Source organism: Pezoporus flaviventris, unplaced genomic scaffold (genome assembly GCF_033815535.1).
Source record: "Pezoporus flaviventris isolate CSIRO_AGI_PZ_B2104156 unplaced genomic scaffold, CSIRO_AGI_Pfla_v1 ptg000129l, whole genome shotgun sequence".
Taxonomy (NCBI): Eukaryota; Metazoa; Chordata; class Aves; order Psittaciformes; family Psittacidae; genus Pezoporus; species Pezoporus flaviventris.
In genome coordinates this window covers 894,451-913,451 of record NW_026892677.1, presented here as the reverse complement: position 1 = coordinate 913,451, position 19,001 = coordinate 894,451, and the positions used below count along the sequence as shown (strand labels likewise).

At 48.1% G+C, this 19,001-nt stretch overlaps 2 protein-coding genes across 42 annotated transcripts in view; one reads left to right on the top strand and one right to left on the bottom strand.

Annotated features, from left to right (window-relative positions):
* BNIP3 (BCL2 interacting protein 3) overlaps positions 1 to 19,001 on the bottom strand; it is a 235,040-nt gene that overhangs the window by 47,861 nt on the left and 168,178 nt on the right. The gene's annotated exons all lie outside the window — the stretch shown is intronic.
* Positions 1 to 19,001, top strand: part of JAKMIP3 (Janus kinase and microtubule interacting protein 3) — a 77,192-nt gene that overhangs the window by 30,773 nt on the left and 27,418 nt on the right. For 22 of the 40 annotated variants that reach the window (XM_061478649.1, XM_061478652.1, XM_061478650.1 and 19 more), the window contains 9 exons: positions 1,936 to 2,079; positions 4,960 to 5,168; positions 8,219 to 8,716; positions 14,288 to 14,503; positions 16,016 to 16,135; positions 16,970 to 17,116; positions 17,801 to 17,926; positions 18,392 to 18,427; positions 18,890 to 18,949. In XM_061478649.1, the coding sequence (XP_061334633.1) occupies positions 5,034 to 5,168; positions 8,219 to 8,716; positions 14,288 to 14,503; positions 16,016 to 16,135; positions 16,970 to 17,116; positions 17,801 to 17,926; positions 18,392 to 18,427; positions 18,890 to 18,949 (1,338 nt within the window). In that variant the 5' untranslated portion in view covers positions 1,936 to 2,079; positions 4,960 to 5,033. The remainder of the gene's footprint in view (positions 1 to 1,935; positions 2,080 to 4,959; positions 5,169 to 8,218; positions 8,717 to 14,287; positions 14,504 to 16,015; positions 16,136 to 16,969; positions 17,117 to 17,800; positions 17,927 to 18,391; positions 18,428 to 18,889; positions 18,950 to 19,001) is intronic. The other 18 variants (XM_061478674.1, XM_061478666.1, XM_061478662.1 and 15 more) reach the window with 6 other exon arrangements.

The following is a 19,001-nucleotide window of genomic DNA, read 5'->3' as shown; positions in this document are numbered from 1 at the left end:
GTTCAGAGTCTGTAGTAGTGTTTGGCTGAAGTGATGTTTTGCTTTAACTGTTGGCACTCTGGGCAGGGGTTTATTGCTTTATTTTTCATTGCAGCAAAACACTGATGTCAGAAGCTGCCACCTTGAAAACACATTTCCCAGTTAGCCTGGGTGGCTGATTGCAAGTCAGGAGGCACAGTGTGAGGAGCCCTGCTCAAGGCAGGCTCATGCTGCATTATTGATGCTGTTTTCAATACATAATGTATTCTCCCAGATTCAACAATGTTCTCTATTAGGGTGAGGTGGTTTAGAGATGCCCCTTCTACATAACTCATTGGAAAACAAGGAAAAAGGGACTAAATAGGTAATAGTAGAGCAGCAGGGTGCCTGCTTTGTAGGAGGTGGGTTCCCTGTGTGCCTCACTTTCAGACTGACCTTTGTCCCCGTGCCCAGATGGGTTTTCCATGTGCAGGTGTGTACCAGCAGTCACCACTGTCCCTTTCATGAGTACAAGTGACTGCTTTCATGGTTCCCAACAATGCTGCTTGTCCCACGGCACGCACAGAAGTCTGTGGCTGTCACTGGGGAGCTGCCTAACTCTGCCCAGCCTCATTCCCCATTGTTATCCCTGGGAACAACAACCCAAGTGCATGCCAAATGGAGCGATGCCCCCAGACTGGGTAAATCCCTTTGTGGGGTGCAGGACACTGAGTGCAGGAGGGGTCTCTGTGTCTATCACCAGTTCTGAGAATAAAACCATTGCTTTAGGGTTTTCCCCTGCAATCCAAACAGCAGCCTGAGAATTCCTTGCTCTCCAGTGTGTGTCCAGGGACGTGATTAAATCCACACTGTTCCCATCCACTGCCTCCCAGGAAAGCAGCTCTGGGCCTGCACTTCTCCTTGCGCACCTCTGATAACACTTTTGCCTTTTGGTTCACTTGTACCAGTCCCTTAGTTTTAATTTCTGTAAGCAAAGAAACAACAATTCTTGTAGCCATTTGTCAAAAATAATCCTTCTGGTTGAGGTTATGCTCACAAATCCCTGTCTGGTTCAAATTGCTTTGTCTGGCATTCATATGTAAGCAGTGAAAAGCCTGTCTGGTGCTGCTGCTCAGCTCCTCGACCCTTGGAATAACCTGTGTCTGCCCTCTGCATCTCCCAGCAGAGCACATCATTTAAGTAACTAACTGTAACGGGCACAGCTCCATTCATTGCAGTCAGGAGAATTCAGTGCCTGTGGCCACAGTCTGCCCCACTTTTGCTCTATAAAGCAAGAAGTTTTCTAAGACCCCCATTGTAGATCACTGATTGCATTGTCTTACACAAAGAAGCAAGAACCTTAAATGCAAAGAATATCCACTCCTGTTTCTAGGTTTTCGGGCAAGGTCTGTAAAATGTTATTCATTCTCTATCTTCGACCAACCAAACACATTTCTTTTTATGGAAGCTTCAAGGCTGCAAAGTCAGTCATCAGGCTGAGGATGAAGTCTGTTCGTACTACCTTGGTTTGGTCAACTAATACCAGGAATTTTACATTTTCCCGACTTTTTCTCCAAGTCCCAAACTCCCACTGTGACCCAGTGTAGATTGGCAGTGACTGCTTGTTCTGCTCTATTCCCTTGCTCAGCAGCTTTGCCTGCTTATTCCCAAACTCCAGCCGCTTGCCTCGGATGCTTTCAGCCCTCTCCTGGCTTCATATCCCGTTGATGTATCCCCCAAGGCAGCTGCCTCCCTCTGTTCTTTTATCCACCATGGATGTAAAGTTTTGCTGTTAGAATTCAAATCGGGCTGTTCCATTATTGTTATTACACTTGTCTTACTGTTACTGTTATAGTGACATTTTACTATAGTTATTTACTGTTATTTTATATTACCATTTACTGCTATTTTACTATTTAGTGTTATTTTACTTATTATTACAATAGTTTGTTATGTATTGTCATTTTCTTATCGCAGCTGCCCTGAGCTGTTAAGCCTCTTTGCTCCTGCTTGGACAGGGAAGAGAGCTGCTCCGTGGTGGTGTTGACTGCAAGTCATGACGAATAAACCAATGCATTGAAGGTCATCACGTCCAGAAAGATCATTATCCACAATAATAAGGTCAGTATTAACAAACTTGGAAATGTTACAAATTTAGCTTTTTTTTTGGTGTATTTTTATAGTATAACTGAAATAGCTCTTTAAAATAAGGATTTATTTCAAACCAGCAATGTAGTGCTAGTTCAAAATGAATCCCAGCACGTTTGTGAGCTGAGAACACGTAATCTGTTCAGGGAATAGTTTTATTTGAGCAAGTCAGTGATCTGCAGTGAAACATTTTTCATTAGATTTTATACTGTCCTGTAAACTTGCACATTGCTGTAAAATTCCCAGTGCTCTCTGCTGTGAAACAACAAAAGTGCGTTGCCCTTGTCCTCATCTCAGAAGTTGGCCCAAGTCTTGTCTGAGAACCTGGTTGAAAGACGGAGCCTTTGTACCACTGGATTTCACACTCTTCCGTTACTGCAGCTTTTAGGATCATCCACTCCTCTGAATATGACTTTGACCCTTCTCTTTGCTGATGGCGTTTCCCCATTTGGCACTTCCACGTGCATGTATCCTGTGGGAAGTTACCTGCTCCTCCAGAGCTTTCCGTGAGGACTTCAGTCCTGTTCAGAGTTCTCATAGTCTGTTTTTAACTAAACTTGTGCGATGAGTCAGCTGTGCCAGGAGCAGGGGAATGTTTCTTTGCTGGTGACCTTTTGAATAGGAGCAAGCTGGGCTGTCCCAGCCACAGTCTGCTTCCTCAGACTGAAAACTTGCATGGGGTAATGATGGAGCTTGGGCAGCAGCGTGGGGATTGTCCTTCCACAGCGCTTTGGCAGAGCTGTGTAGCTATAAGAGAAGATGCTGCCAAACGGACACAAAGTGTGAAAGAAATGAGCAAGGAGGCCATGGCGATGCTGCGAGGGCTGGAGCAGCTCTGCTCTGGAGCCAGGCTGAGAGAGCTGGGCTGGGGCAGCCTGGAGAAGAGAAGGCTCCTGAAGGGGAGACCTGAGAGCAGCTCCAGTGCCTGAAGGGGCTGCAGGAAAGCTGGAGAGGGGCTTGGGACAAGGGATGTAGGGACAGGCCAAGGGGAATGGCTTTAACCTGCCCGAGGGGAGACTGAGCTGAGCTCTTAGGCAGAAGCTCTTCCCTGTGAGGGTGCTGAGGCGCTGGCACAGGGTGCCCAGAGAAGCTGTGGCTGCCCCATCCCTGGCAGTGTTCAAGGCCAGGTTGGACACAGGGGCTTGGAGCAAGCTGCTCCAGTGGAAGGGGTCCCTGCCCGTGGCAGGGATTGGAGCTGGAGGAGCTTTGAGGTCCCTTGCAACACAAACCGGGGATTCTGTGATTCTTTGCAACACTGGAGAACCCCCCCCCATTTTGGAGCTGGGCAGACAGCACTTCTGTTCCACTGCTCCAGAGCTAAACAAAGCCTCCAGGCACAGCCCGGGCTTTCTCGCTGTCCTCAGGTCTCTATGAAGTTAAAGCTCCTCGCACTGTTGATGAGCACTGAGTCAAGTACTGCTCAGAAGAAGGGTTCTCAGTGACCTGCGCTGGTGTGTTCCACACAGAGCACTCATGTGCAGGACGTTAAGGGCCTGTCTGTCTGCATCAACGTAAGGAGCAGCCCAGATGCAGCAAGGACACCCAGTGGTACTGTCAGTCACATTCACCTCTGTGCAGACAGCTCACAGGTCCCAGGGCTTTAATTTGACTTGACAAAGTGAATTATTTATTTTTACATAGAACTCACAGAGACTTTCCTGAACCAGGGGCTGGATGTGGCATAAAGGTGGCATTGACAGATTAAAAAGTGTCTTTCTCCCTGCTTTCATCCGTCTTTGTCTCAGATTGCAACCTCCTTGGAGTGGGTTTTGTCTTGCACTGAGGCTCCCTTTGCCTGACAGCTGCATTAAGCTTGAATATCTTTTTTGCAAGGAAATGAGTTTTTAATAGCGCACACTCTCCTTTTCCTCTCAACAGTATTGATTAGAAAGGGCCTTTGGGTTTCATTGACAATACGATGTATAAACTTGGCACAGCCCCTGCCGCCTTTAATGGCTGTTACCCATTCCAGCTCACTGCTGTCGATCTGCGGGCAAAGCCTCTGTTGGGGAATTCTGAATGAAAATACATGCCCGTGGCTTTTAGCGCTGTAATTCCTATTCTATGTTCTGCTGACAAATCTGAAGCTGTCGCTGTAAATTGTGCCTGTTGTGCTGTTTATGAGTGTGTTGGGATTAATGGGAAGCATAGAGTGCAAACTGTGTTACTGTATGAATTCTACGAAGGTGGGCCCACTTTTGCCTGGTTTTCCACTGTTTAATAGAATGGATTGTCTCAGGTTTTTTTTTTGCTTAGGTTTGACATTGTTACCAGGCTTGGATAAACCTGCATAGATTTTAAGCGCTGGTTTGATGATGCACCTCACATCCTGTGTGGAAAGCTCCTCCTGCTGCTGGGCAATCCCTGCTCCTGCTGTAGCTTCTTTTTCTTTACTTCTATTACTTGCGTCATGAACAGCTGAGTATCTGTAGGAAACCAAACAGTGTTTTTCTTAAGGCTCTTGTTTTTAAAGCACATAGAAGTGTTCTGCCCATCCCGAGAACAGTTCGGGCTGTTGCTGTCTCCAAGCCGTGACGGTTCCAGGGGATGGTGCTCGGACATGTTCCCCAGCATCCACCTCCTCTGCGCTCTGGGAGCTCCAGTGCAAACGAGGGGACAGAAAACGTTCGTACTTTGTGATCCAAATGCTTTGCTCTGTAGAGGTGTAATAACAAACAACATCCCCCTGAGTGGGTCTAGCTCTTGCTGAACCCCGGGGAGAGCTGCTTGATCTGGCTGCCGGGTACCTCCTGCTGTCTCCAAGTGCCTTGTGTCCCCTGGTGTGCTGGGTGGGTGCTGCTCCCCCTGCCCGTGCCGGTGCTGACAGTGGCTGTGTCGTCTCCCTCCTTGCAGGCAAGGAAGAAAATGTAGAGGGCCGGAGGCGAGGCCGAAAGCCCGGAGCGAGCGCTGGGCCGCGCGGCATCACCATGTCCAAGAAGGGCCCCAGCGGCCGAGCCCGGGGCGAGAAGCCGGACGCCCTGGCCGCGCTGCAGGCTGCCAATGAGGAGCTCAGGGCCAAGCTCACCGACATCCAGATAGAGCTCCAGCAGGAAAAGAGTAAGGTGTGCATCCTTCCTTTCCTTCCGTCAAAGCACGGCCGCTGTCCTGGGCGCTGACCACTGCTTGCTCACTCCTAGCTGACTGTGCACCCCTCCAACAAGAGTCCTGGGGGCAGCACCGTGACCCAGCTCTGCAGGACACACAGGGGGCAGCCCCGGGGGCAGCACCATGACCCAGCTCTGCAGGACACACAGGGGGCAGCCCCTGTGCTGGACATGTTTAAACTGTTCTCCTTGTATTTAGAACATGCCTATTGTGGAGTCACAGACTGGGTTGGAAGGGACCTTAAAGCTCCCCCAGCTCCAACCCCTGCCACAGGCAGGGACCCCTTCCACTGGAGCAGCTTGCTCCAAGCCCCTGTGTCCAACCTGGCCTTGAACACTGCCAGGGATGGGGCAGCCACAGCTTCTCTGGGCACCCTGTGCCAGCGGCTCAGCACCCTCACAGGGAAGAGCTTCTGCCTAAGAGCTCATCTCAGTCTCCCCTCGGGCAGGTTAAAGTCGTCCCTCCTATGGTACAAAAGAACACTGAAAGTGTGGGTGATGCAGCGACACGGCTGGCGGTGGGAGAGGCAAGCGGTGAGGATGAGCAGGACAGGCGCTGTGCTTCCTCCCACCACCCAGGGAGAAACGAAGTTGAAATATCACAAAGCTAAATGCCAGCAAAAGGTCTGGAAGCCCAAACATCTGCTGGGAGCAGATGGGAGGATCACATGGTGGCTGCAAGCTCTCCTCCTCCTTTGCTTCCCTCGCTACAACTTCCTCTAGTAAATATTTACCTGCTCCTGAGGGTGGCTCCAGGGAGGGCTTTGAGTGCAGTTTGTGTTAGTCACAAATTCTCTTTGCTCATTCATCTCCACATTTACACTGATTTCACTTGGACTTTATGCTCAAAATCCTTCAGCCTGGCTGCTTACAACTTCCAGACGTACGGCCACAGGCCTCAGCTCTGCCTCCTGCTCCCAGCACCAGCGTTCCGGGAGCCACCGCTTCACCTTGAGCTTTGAGAATGGAGGCTGGTGCTGCTCGAGCCTCAGCCTTGGGAGCTTTCAGCCCCTTCCAATGAAGAGTCTGTTTGCCTTTCCCTCATCGCCTGAACTGGTTTCTACTGATCAACTTTGGGGTTTTTGTGGTTCCAGGCTGTTAATAGTGACATGCATTTTTCCATTTATTTGCATCATTGTTAGGCAGTGTAGAATGTGATTCCAATTTTTTAGGAAGCTTATTATGTGTGTTTATATATGCATATATACATGCACAAAATAACAAAATAGAACATCTATTAAACCTTTTTGTTGTGAAGCAACATTTTCAGTTTTAAGCCTGAGGACCCTGTTTTCCTTCTCTGCTCTCCCCTGCCCCTTCTTATTGTGGCTTCTTTGCAGTTTATGGTGTGGCTCTCAATTCAAATGCCATTTGGCTCTTCTGTGGTCAGGTAGTTGGTTATTTGTACTGAATAATTCATTGCTTAAAAAGCATTTGGTGAAGTGCAGGTTGTGGATTCACAGAGCTTTCTGTGCCATGCATGCATGTGTGCTCACGGTGCAGTTTGGATCCATGTGCTTGGGCAAGCTGAAATAACAGCTTAAAATCTCATTTCTCATGGATTCTTTTGGGATGTGCTGGGAGAGCTTCTGCAGATACCCAGCTGAAGCCGAAAGTGAAGACTTGGACTTACCCAGAAGAGACTGGCTAATTCCTAAATGCGTGTTATCTTATCTTACACCCGCATCTGCTTCTCACACCTATCACATGTGTGTGTTAGCCTGCTTCCTGAGCAGGCGCTTCCTGTCGTGTCTGATCCGGGTGGTCGGCTCACCCGGGCTTGTGCCTCTTGCGTAGATTTATGCTACTTATTTATATTGTGTTAAGTCAGGGGTTTTAGGGCACGGAATTGAGCAAATTAACTTGTCGATAAGATTGCAAGGGATGTTTTTATGTTGTGGCTTAACGGAGATGCTAGAATCAGCATTGGTGCCTTGACTGTCATCCTCAAATCAATAATTTGCAACGTGATAATGACACTTTTTTGCTTCTCTTTTTCTAAACACAGAAATATTTCTGCTTATGCTGCTTCCCAGTGAAGGAAAGGTCTTTTCTGCAAATTTGTCAGCACTCTTTTTCTTATTTTTCCTTATTTTCACAAACTTCTTTTTCCTTAGAAAAATTATTGAAGTTCTCCATAATGCCATGGTTTTCTTTCCCCCACACAGTTTTGTTCTTCAGTGCTCTGTTTGTGAGCAAGCATAGGCATATTCTTAGCAAGGAAACCTAATTGTGTCAACTGAGGAAGAAAAAGGCTTCTTTACTGAACAGCATTGACTGGAATACATATTCCAAATAAACACTTCAGTAATTAAATGCAATGTAAGAAACAGCCACTTCTTAAATCTGGCACTGAATTGTGTGCACAGCCTGTTTGATAGAAGGTAGAGGGCAGAAAAGACAGCAAAGAGGCATGCACTCCCTGCCCACAACACCCCTGCCCAAAAGAGAGGGTGAGGGCTGCAGCCTTGTCCATGCCGTGGTAAACACCGTGTGAGAGATGTAGGATCACTTCTTCAACCCTGAGGCCTTCTGCCCACGTTGGTGACTGTGTTACTGAAGATCCTCACAAGGTACCCACCAAACTTTGAGGTCAGTGAGGGCCGCAGCAGATACTGAGAGTGTTTGCCATTGACTGTCAGAAACCTTTTCCCTGTGAAGATGCTTTACAGGGTTTGTAGCATGTATTTGCTTCACACAAAATGCATCAAGAAAGGCAATTGCTCTTTCCTAAGCCTACAGCAGGAAGACTCTGCGGCAGAGCTCAGAGTTCAACCTGGAACCTCCTTAGAGAAGGGATCTTTGATATGTAATAAAGTGTTGAATCATAAAGGATGAACAAAATGCCAGATGTGTCGGTCAGCTTGTGGTGATACTGACCCACTGGGTTGAGCCTTCACTCTAAGGCACAGACCTGCAACACTGAGGTCTAATATTGTAAAGTGATCTGTGCCACTTTTAAATAACACCATGATTTGTGGTAATCGTGTTTTGATTTTTTCTTCTAGGTCAGCAAGTTGGAAAGGGAGAAAAACCAGGAAGTGAAGCAGATCAAAGAGCACGAACAGCATAAAAGTACAGTGGTTGTAACGGAGCTCAAAGTCAAGCTTCATGAAGATAAAATGAAGGAGCTCCAAGCTGTTCGAGAAACGCTTCTGAGGCAGCACGAGGCTGAACTGCTGAGAGTGATAAAAATCAAAGACAATGAAATCCAGAGGCTGCAGACGCTCCTCAACGCTGTGCGCGACGGGGCTCCCGACAAGGTGAAGACGGTGCTGCTGTCCGAGGCCAAGGAGGAGGCCAAGAAGGGCTTCGAAGTTGAGAAAATAAAAATGCAGCAGGAAATTTCAGAGCTGAAGGGGGCCAAGAAACAAGTGGAAGAGGCTTTGACCATGGTCATCCAGGCTGACAAGATTAAAGCAGCGGAGATCAGGAGTGTGTATCACCTGCACCAAGAGGAGATCAGCAGAATCAAGAGGGAGTGTGAGAGAGAAATCCGGAGGCTGGTACGTGTTGTATCTATCTCTGTGTGTCCTGCTGTTACGGTATTGGTAGTAAACGAAGGTTGAGTGCTGGGTACAGGTGACTGGGTGATGGGCATTCAGACCCTGGAGCTTGCTTTACATCTGGTTTGAATTCACTAATAGAGATGTCAAAATGTTCTTTGAAAACTATGAAGGTGTTTTCTAAGGAACTTTTTCAGCCATGTAAGTGCCTGTTAATGTTCTTATTTCAGTGGTCAGGAAGAGGCCTTGGGTTAGGGGAAGTCTACAAAACAGTTAACATTTATGGGCCTATGCCTCTGTTTCCCCACTATTTGCTCCTTGATGTTTCTCCGTGATCCCTCCCTTTCCTTGCCCTTGATAGTTCCCATGAACATCCCATAATGAGCTTTACACAAACCCAAAATGCCTTTTCTTCTGCATCTCATAGTGAGTCCTATACCCTGTAGGTAATGACGCCCCTCACTCAGCAAGGCGTGCAGGAAGGGGTTCCTCTCTGTGCCCCACCTTGGTGGCTTTCCCCTGGAGCTGGTGCTCCTCACCCATCACTGTTCATCTGGTCCTCTGGTGGTCTTTGTGCCGATCAGCCTTAAATCACCCAGTGGAACCCCTTGAGTCTCAGGTGCAACAGGCTGAGTCTCAAAGGCAGTACTAGCTGTACGCTTATGGCTTTGGAGTATTCTTCCAATGCCTTTGGAGACTGGTTGGAGAGGTTAAACTGGATCATGGTGCTTGTAAAAGGGGGTTGCTGCTATGGACAGGAGGGAGCTCCCACAAGAGGGAAGGCTTTGCATGAGAGCCTGGCAGGCCACCAATGCTTCCTGGGCTTTGGGGTGATTTCTTCTTCACTGCCATCCCAGACTCACAGTCTTGTGAGCGCACAGCTGATGTGCAGGACCATGTCCCTTCACTGTTGCTGTCTTTCCCAAGGACATGGGAACAAATGGATCACCCATGTTCTTGTGATGCATGTTTTGGGTCTCTTCTCAGTATTTTTTCGATGTCACCATCTTTTTGTGTTTGCCACGATTTTTATAGTGTTCAGTGCTTCAGTTTAAAATCAGCCACGTCTCTTGGAAGTCATTATCCTTTGGCTATGATCCAAATCCATTCAGAACCTCCTACCACAGGGGTGGTGCAGTGTTGTCTGTGTCTGGATGAACCTGCTCGAGAGTGTCCAGAGTTGTCCACGGAGCTGCTGCGAGGGCTGGAGCAGCTCTGCTCTGGAGCCAGGCTGAGAGAGCTGGGCTGGGGCAGCCTGGAGAAGAGAAGGCTCCTGAAGGGGAGACCTGAGAGCAGCTCCAGTGCCTGAAGGGGCTGCAGGAAAGCTGGAGAGGGGCTTGGGACAAGGGATGTAGGGACAGGACAAGGGGAATGGCTTTAACCTGCCCGAGGGGAGACTGAGATGAGCTCTTAGGCAGAAGCTCTTCCCTGTGAGGGTGCTGAGGTGCTGGCACAGGAAGAAGCTGTGGCTGCCCCATCCCTGGCAGTGTTCAAGGCCAGGTTGGACACAGGGGCTTGGAGCAAGCTGCTCTAGTGGAAGGGGTCCCTGCCCGTGGCAGGGGTTGGAGCTGGGGGAGCTTTAAGGTCCCTTCCAACACAAACCATTTCATGGTGATAACGAAACGCAGTGACTGCCCAGCTCCATTAGACCATGGGGTGCTACGTACCTTTATTTAGCCGCCCATTCTCTCAGACTTTAGGTTAAAAGATTTTCTTGCCGTATAGATTATTTTATTTTTATCAAGAGGATGTTAAAATAATTTATAACCAACTGATCTATTGATACTGCACCAGCATCCTGCAGGGTAAGTACTTCCTACTCTAAACAGACATTACCAGCAGCATTGATTTAATAGCTCAGTGTGAAGGGACGGCTAATGTACATCCTAAATAAACTTGCTGTGTTCCCTGGGAAGTCCATGCTAATGGCCTCTAATGGAGAAGCTCTAAAACAAATGTGTTCTTAGTTAGAAGGAAGTGGGTTGACATTGTGCTTTCTAAATTGCCTTTAAAAATAAAACTTTTTAATTCCTGCTTGAAAGAATCCGACTATCCAACTGTAGTAATTAAATTACATCGTTTTACCAAGCCCTGAGTGCTTCCTGAATGACTTCAAGTACTCTCAACTCCATTGACTTGCCATAATTGATTTCAATGGGAGCTCTTGGCTCCTGTACCTTGAGGGTGTTGTGGGAGAAAGGCTGGTGTCACCTCATCTCCTCAAAGCGCTGCTCTCTGTGACTATGAGGCTGTTCTCAAACCCACCATGACTGAAAACCAGGGCTTGTTTCCCTGTATAAGGTAGGAGCCATCAGTAACTGAGGTCCCTGAGCCTCCCTGGGGCTGCAGTGACATAGAGACACAGAACAGCCCAACATGGGCAGGTCTCTGCAGCCCACGCAGCAGTGGGGATTGTACTTCTGGGTAACAGCCATGGCACCCATCCAGCCTTGAATGATTAATGGATTTCCATTGGGAGTTTAAAAGCTCTGATTCATGTACCATGCATTCTTAGTCATTGTAATCGAGGGCGAAGTAACCTTTGAGGAAATTCTGACTTCATGCTTACGAAAATTCTGCCTTATTTGTTCGGTCAGAGCAGAGCAGGACAAGTCGTACTCACTCAGTCATGTTTGGCTTTGCAACAATATGCGCAGCTCACACTCCAAAAGGAGCCAGTTTTCAGAAGCAAAAGCCTTTAGTCATGTGGCAAAGGGAATCTGGGGTTCTTTATAGCTGGAACGGAGCAGCAAATCATGATTTCACCTGCCCCACTTAACACTGCTACACTTAACAGCGGAACACTGCAGCTGCCTCAATGTTGCAGCAGTGATGTCAGTGGAATGTGGGGGTTTGCAGATCGTAGCAAGGGCCCAAGCCCTGTCCATCAGTGCCAGTCCTTTCAGCCTGGAGAAGAGAAGGCTCCTGAAGGGGAGACCTTAGAGCAGCTCCAGTGCCTGAAGGGGCTGCAGGAAACCTGGAGAGGGGCTTGGGACAAGGGATGTAGGGACAGGACAAGGGCAATGCTTTAACCTGCCCGAGGGGAGATGAGCTCTTGGGCAGAAGTTAGGTGAGGGTGCCCTTAGCAGTGGGTGATGCTCCTGCATGGACACCCCATTCCCAGCACTGGGTGTGTGGACCAGTGGGCACTGGTGGGCCAGGAGGAATCCCACTGGTCCCATGCCACCGGTCCTGCAGGATGAGACCAGGCTGTGCCACAGCCTGGCGGGATGTGACCATGGACCATCACCTCCTTCTGCGGTGGCAAGTTGTTCCTTGGCCTTTTGTTTTCCTACTGTTACTAATGCAAGGAGGAAATGTGCTGAATCATGTTTGCCAGTGAAATGCTTCCTTGCATTTTGCCCCTTCTACAGTATTTCTGCTGAATAATGGGCTGCTGCCATCATTGTTTTGCATATTTGATGGATGTGAATTTAATCTTATGAAGGAAAATTGTTGTTGCCTTTGTTGTTTATGAAGATTATGTTTAGGGTTTCTTTCTGGGAAACAAAATGCTGTGAAATGTTTTGTGTTTTCTCCAGTTTCTTTTTTCCTCCTAATTTAAAGCGTTGCCTATGTTGTAAAATGTCTTCGTTTTTTCGTGAATAGGGATCAACTACCCAATATTCTGCTTATTCTGACCAAATAACCATTTGATGATGTGTTAACTTTTCATCTATCCATCCCTTTAGATTTCTGCCTCATCAGATATTTAGCAGAAACACCTCAGGAGGCATTTCTGTTTCATTCAAAGCTAGTAGACCGTTGCCTTAATGGAAATTGTTGAAAGCACCTTTAGATGGCACCCCAAGTACATTTGATTTGCTCTGTCTTACTAAAGGAATCTACATTTTGCTTAACAGTCTCCATGCAGGTGCTGACGAGTTGTCCCACGGTGTCTTCTGGCAGAGGCTGGCTTTGCCCCCCGGGACCCTGTGGGATCTCTCTGGGCTTGCAGCTCAGCTCTCCCTTCCCGCAGCTACCAGAAGGCAGGACCTTGGGAGCAGCACATGACTCTCAGCCATGGCTGGAGCAGGGTGATGCGGCCACCCCTCTGTGCCAGCAGCCTCCCTGCTGTGCCATGGAGGGATATCGTGTCCTGCCCCACTGCATCCTCTCCTGTGGAATTTATCCCATAGTTGTGCACTGCAGTCACCCCCTCTGTCCAAACACACGCCATGGAAGCACTTTCCCAGTACCCTTGCTGGGAGCGTGTAAACCACCACCGCTTGCTTCTCCCCTGGGCAGCGTTGGAACACAGTACCTTGAGAGGTCTGTTAATGCACAGTGTCATTTTTTGCAGGTTTGCAGGCAAAGCTAGCAAAGAAAAGTACCAAACGCAGCTCTCACAGGGCAAAAGGTCCTTACCTCAAACAGGCCACGTTTTAAAACTGCACGTTTCAATGAAACGTGTAAAGTCTCAAAAACCTATGGCAAAAACCTGATGCATTTATGGCGTCTGAAACCAGATCAACAGACATTTTAGAGGCTGCGAATGACTTCTTTCTTCCTTAGGACCATTATCTGCCAGCACGGTGGCAGCCCTGTGGTGTGAGGGTAATTAATACTTTCTGGTCATGTATAGTGTATACATGTGCGCTCCAGAGGGAAGAGCCTGGCGTTCTGTTGCAGTGCCATGTATCAGCACGGGCACAGAAGAAGATGTGGGGCTGTGTTGGGTGATTTTCCGTTACTGGGCAGGGCACTGACTGTCCAACCTGACCCATGTCCAACCTGCCCAGCCGTGCCCCATGTGCCTGAGCTGCAGCACAAGCACTGTGCTCCAGGCTGGTGAACTGGGGTGGGCTCCATGGAGATGGGGGCTTTAACCCCACGGTAGCATCTGGAAACACCCAAGTGTGCTCCCCCTTCGAAATATTCCTGGAGCACTGGTGAATGCCACATGCCCCATCCCAGGGCGGTGAGCTGGTGAGAGCAGCAGGCAAAGAGGGCAGAGGAGCACTGGGGACAGCTGAACCTTTGTCATTTAAGCACTTAATGGCTTTGTATAATGTGTATCATGCATAAGCAAAACCTGTCCTGGGAAGGGGATAATGAAGCAAATTGCTCACATGGGGGACTTTGGGGAGAAGAATTAAAGAACTGCCATTCTATCTCTATGTTTAAAATGAAAAGGATGTTCAGGTTTTGATGTTTTTCCTTCAAATTTATTATTCCAAAGTTTCAAAAGGTGGTGTCTGAGCAAAATATTGCAAAATGGTTAAAATGTGTGAGTGAACTGCTCCAAATTGTGATATCAATATTGCAGCTTAATTTCTTTAAAGATACTCTGAAATGCAACTAAGGGCATGGGTTACTTCCCAGTCATCTTAATGGCCTATTCCTGCTGAGAAGAGACTTCATCCTGGGTAGCCCCCAGGAGAAGAGCAATATTTCAGAGTTGTTGAAGTGATTCATCTCATACATGCTATTTGCAAGCGATGCTGTTGTATTTTCCGTGTGGAGGGCTGTTGGCACTGGGCACCTCCTGTCTGGCCGTGCTCGGGGTCATCAGATGCTGTGTCATTGTCAGCCGCTGCCTCGTGTGATTGTGTTCTGTTCTCCTTGTAGATGGAGGAGATTAAGTTTAAAGACAGAGCAGTCTACGTGCTGGAGAGAGAGTTAGGGGTGCAAGCCGGGCATGCTCAGAGACTGCAGCTCCAAAAGGAGGCTTTAGATGAACAACTTTCCCAGATCAAAGAGGCTGATCGGCATCTGAGCAGCCCCAAGCGGGAACTTCCTTATCCAAGTGGTGCAGGAGACGCTTCAGACCATTCGGGAAGCCCCGTAAGCACTTTCACATGGTTTCACCTACACGAGCGAGCAGACACAGCGACAAAAGGGCACAAAGTGACTCTTGATGAGCGCACCTCTAGCAACAGCTTTCCCATAGCTGCGCAGGGAGACCCCGGGGCACCCGTCAGTCAAGATCTGAAATGAAACCTTGTTATGGGAGAGCTTTTGCTTGTCTGTCGTTGTGTTTTTCCGGTTGGTTTGGTTTTGTTAGCAGGGGGAATTGTTCTGTTCTCTCTTCCTCACTGTACCATACTGCTGCCACCTGCCTGAACCCCACAGTTTGACACAACTTTGCTAACAAATGATGCAAATGCATTTCTAACAAGTGATGTATGTGTGCTAGCTTCCGGAGCTGCTAACAAGGAGTTTGAGAGCAGATGTACAAGGCCAGTTGACAAGGGGAACTGGGGGAAGGCAGCTGGTGCACAAGAGCCTCTAGCTCAGGGTTCCATGCAACAATGTGCTCTTGCTCTCCCCAGCAAGGGAATCCAACACCCATTAACCTGTCCTCTCCTAATTCTCTTCTACAACCAAATATCCGAACATGAATTTTTAGCCACCCTTTCACAACGGCTTGTTTAACGTAACTACAGCACCTTCCTGCTTCTGCCTTACTTTGCTCACATGCCCCCAACCAGTTGACTGACCTCATACATCTGACGTGTGCAGATTTCCTTCATTGCTGATTCTCATCAAGGTTTCTTTTGCGACAGCCTTAGTTTCTCTCAGTAGAAGCATAAAGACATAGACAGGAGCAAACCAACCTGGTTTATTCTTTGTCTCAAGCCTCTCCTGCACCTGTTGAATGAGGAACCAAGACCTCCCAAAAGAGCCACCACCGCTGTGGACACTAATTTGCTTCTTTCAATTTGAACTCCACTTCTGCCAAACATGAGAACAAGCCCTAGAGAAGGGGAAGGTCTGTTCCATTCCCGAATAGATGTAACTTCTCTGATTCTGAATGAGAACACATCTACCTATATTCCTACTCATAATTTGATGTAAGCATTTTCACTCAGATAAAGTGGCTTTATGAGTGACCCTTTAGAGCCCCATAAGGCCACAGCTTTATGGATGAAGAGCCTGTGCAATGGTAGAATTGCCTGGGTTTTCCTCGCTTGTACCCCATCATTTTTAATACCTTTTTCTTACAAAAGGTCCTCAGAGTGGGTGATGAGTCTGAAGCTCTCAGTTCAACAGTGGCATGCATTGGAAACACTGCCTCATATTGAATGTTTTCTTTTCTCTTTCCACGTTTACCATTTATGACATTGTATATGCATATACATACTTCTGCATTTGCATACTTTGTTCCATTATTCCCACCTTTCCATTGGTCTCATCCTGCAGCTCTCGGGGGGCGGTTAGGTTACATAGGTTACGCTCTGCCCTGCAATGTTTTGGAATGTTTGGATTTGGGATAAGATAAAGTTTGAGCTTTGAAAACCATTGGCTTTGCGTGTGCACTTATGAGCAGTTATTTGCAGTTGATCTTTGTTTTAGGAACAGCAGTTGGATGAAAAGGATGCCCGGCGATTCCAACTGAAAATCGCGGAGCTGAGTGCCATCATCAGGAAGCTGGAGGACCGGAACGCGCTGCTCTCGGAGGAGAGGAACGAGCTGGTGAGTGCAGCGGTGGCTGCTTGTGAATGTGCTGCTGTGCCTGTGCCTGGCCCACAGAACACCAGGGTATTTTCTGCTGGGCTCTTCGGAAGTCACTGCAGGAGCAGCTGCCTCCTCTCCGTGCTCTCTGGATGCCGGAGAGGGACGCTTTGCCAGGGACTGTAGTGACAGGACAAGGGGTGATGGGTTCAAACTGAAACAGGGGAAGTTCAGGTTAGACATAAGGAAGAAGTTCTTTACTGTGAGGGTGGTGAGGCACTCACACAGGTTGCCCAGGGAAGCTGTGAATGCTCCATCCCTGGAAATGTTCAAGGCCAGGCTGGGCAGAGCCTTGGGTGACATGGATTAGGGTGAGATGTCCCTGCCTGTGACAGGGGGTTGGAACTGGACGATCTTAAGGTCCTTTCTGGCCCAGGCCATTCCATGATTCTAAGATTCTCTTATTTGGTGCTGTGTCACGCCACACTCCTAGAATCACAGAATGGTTTGGGGTTGGAAGGGACCTTCAAGATCATCTGGTTCCAACCCCCTGTCATGGGCAGGGACACCTCATCCTTGTTTGCATGACAAAGAATTTTTAAGGTGGCATCAGCTGGAGTTATTTTTATCTATTTTCAAAAAGAAATGCATTCTCCACGTGGTGCACTCGTTGTAGAGATTGAGCATCTCATAAAGGAGGAACAACCCGCTTCCCAGTGGAAAATACCAAGAGGTTTTGGTCAGTTCTGCTTTGCAGTGGGAGGAAACGCTGCTAGTGCAACAGATAAAGAAAATGATGAATGTATCTGGTGAAAAACGGCGGCTCCAGAGGTGTAAATTCTCTTTATCTTTCAGTTAAAACGTCTGCGAGAAGCTGAAAGTCAGTATAAGCCCATTCTGGACAAAAACAAGCGCCTTAGCAGGAAGAATGATGAACTGTCACACGCCTTACGTCGAATGGAAAACAAGCTAAAGTTTGTGACACAAGAGAACATTGCAATGGTAAGTGTGGTGCACTGGGAGGAACAGGTTGTTCGGTGCTCACAGGGCTGGGGAAGTCCGGCAACATCCCAAACTTGCAAGTCCAACAGAGAAGCTGCCCCTTCCCGGAGGCGCTGGGATGCTCTGTGGTGCGCTGCTGAGCGGTCTGTGGCTTGAACGTTTCGTTTTACATGAAATGTTTTGGTTTAGCTTTAAAAACAAACAGTTACGAAGTAAAGAAGCTGCATGAGCTTTGTGCGCTCTGCTCACTCAGCGCTGGTTGGCTCCCACCTGAGCACAGGTCACCCCACCTGACCTCTGACTTCAGTGCCAAACCTCCTCCTCATCCCTAAGAAATTTGCCCTTATGAATCCTCCCTGTTTTCCCACTTCGATACTGCTAGTGGGTAATAACTGGTAGCTATAGAGGCCACAGTGGTCCCTGCTCTGAATTCCTCCTCCTGCGGGATTCACAGTGCCCGGCAGCATGGAAGCACACGTGCAGCCAGGCTGCTGCTATCCCCCTCTTTGGCAGACAGGTTTGATGGCCCGTGTCCTCCTGCTTGCTCAGCAAAAGGGCAACAGGGCAGCTGCCAGAACTGCCATTAGGTTGGATGCATCACTAGCTGTCAAGGGAAGAGTTGTGCACTGGCCTTTGGCAGTTCCTCCTGAGCATTTCTCTTCTGCCATGTGGTTGTGTTTTTAGAGGCAAAGAGCTGGAACAATAAGAAGACCAAGCTCTTTGAATGACCTTGACCAGGAAGAAAGGGAAGTTGATTTCCTGAGACTACAAGTTATTGAACAGCAAAATATCATTGACGAGCTCTCCAAGGTAAGATGTAATGCTGCTGCTCCCCTGCGAGCTCAGCTGGGGCTGCAGCAGAGCAGGAGGCCTATGCAAGGGAAGAGTGGGGCTCCATGGGTTAACAGCACAGCTTGGTCAGTGGGGCATAGTAGGCCTCTCCATGATGAACATAAGTTATCTGTAGTATGGTATTTGGGAAGAATCCCTTCAGTCTACATGGCCTTTGCATGACGGAACCATTGCAGCATGTCCAGAAGATATGGACATAGAGGGAACATTAGAGCTGCTTTAGCTGGAGATAGCATCAGGGCTAAAGACTGCTGTGTACGAGGGGGTGTTCTGCAAGGCTGTGCTTGGGGTTTTGCTTCTGTGTTAACATGTTTGCAAAAAGAACATACTGAAATCCTAATGCTCAATGCTCCTCCAGAAAATAAATACCTTTTTTATTTAAGTCTGTGCGCTTACTGACACTATTTCATCCCTTTTCATTAGACACTGGAAACTGCTGGCTACGTGAAGAGTGTCATGGTAAGAATGACGTTAACTTCGTCCTCACCTTTGCCTGCAATTCCTGTCCATGAAAGCCTGCAGAGTGTGATAATATTTGTTAGCATTTACATCCCTGTTAACAAGCTAACACAGTGCTTTTCTCAGCATAGATGCTGTCAAAGGCCGTAGCAGCAAAGCTTGTGTTGCAAGCAAAACAGCATTTGATTTTGTGCTATCACTGCTGTGGATGTCAGGATTTGCCATTGGGCTGATGGTGGTGGCACATTAGCAATGTCCCATAGTGTCATCGCATCCTTTTGCCACACGGTTAAAAGGAAAGAGTGCAAGGGTTTTCTGTTAGAAGTCTGAAACCAGTCCGTGAGTCTGTGGTTCTATTTTGAGGCAGAGGCCAGCAGTGATGGTACTATTTCTTGACTGCTAGTATGACATAGTTAAACAGCAGCTCTCTAAACAGCTCACGTATGTATCTGATTCGTTCAGGAACGTGATAAACTGTTGAGGTATAGGAAGCAACGGAAGAAAATGACAAGAATTCCTAAGGTAAGGAAAAAGGCTTCTATTAAGGTGTGTTGATGGGCATGGGCATGCTGGC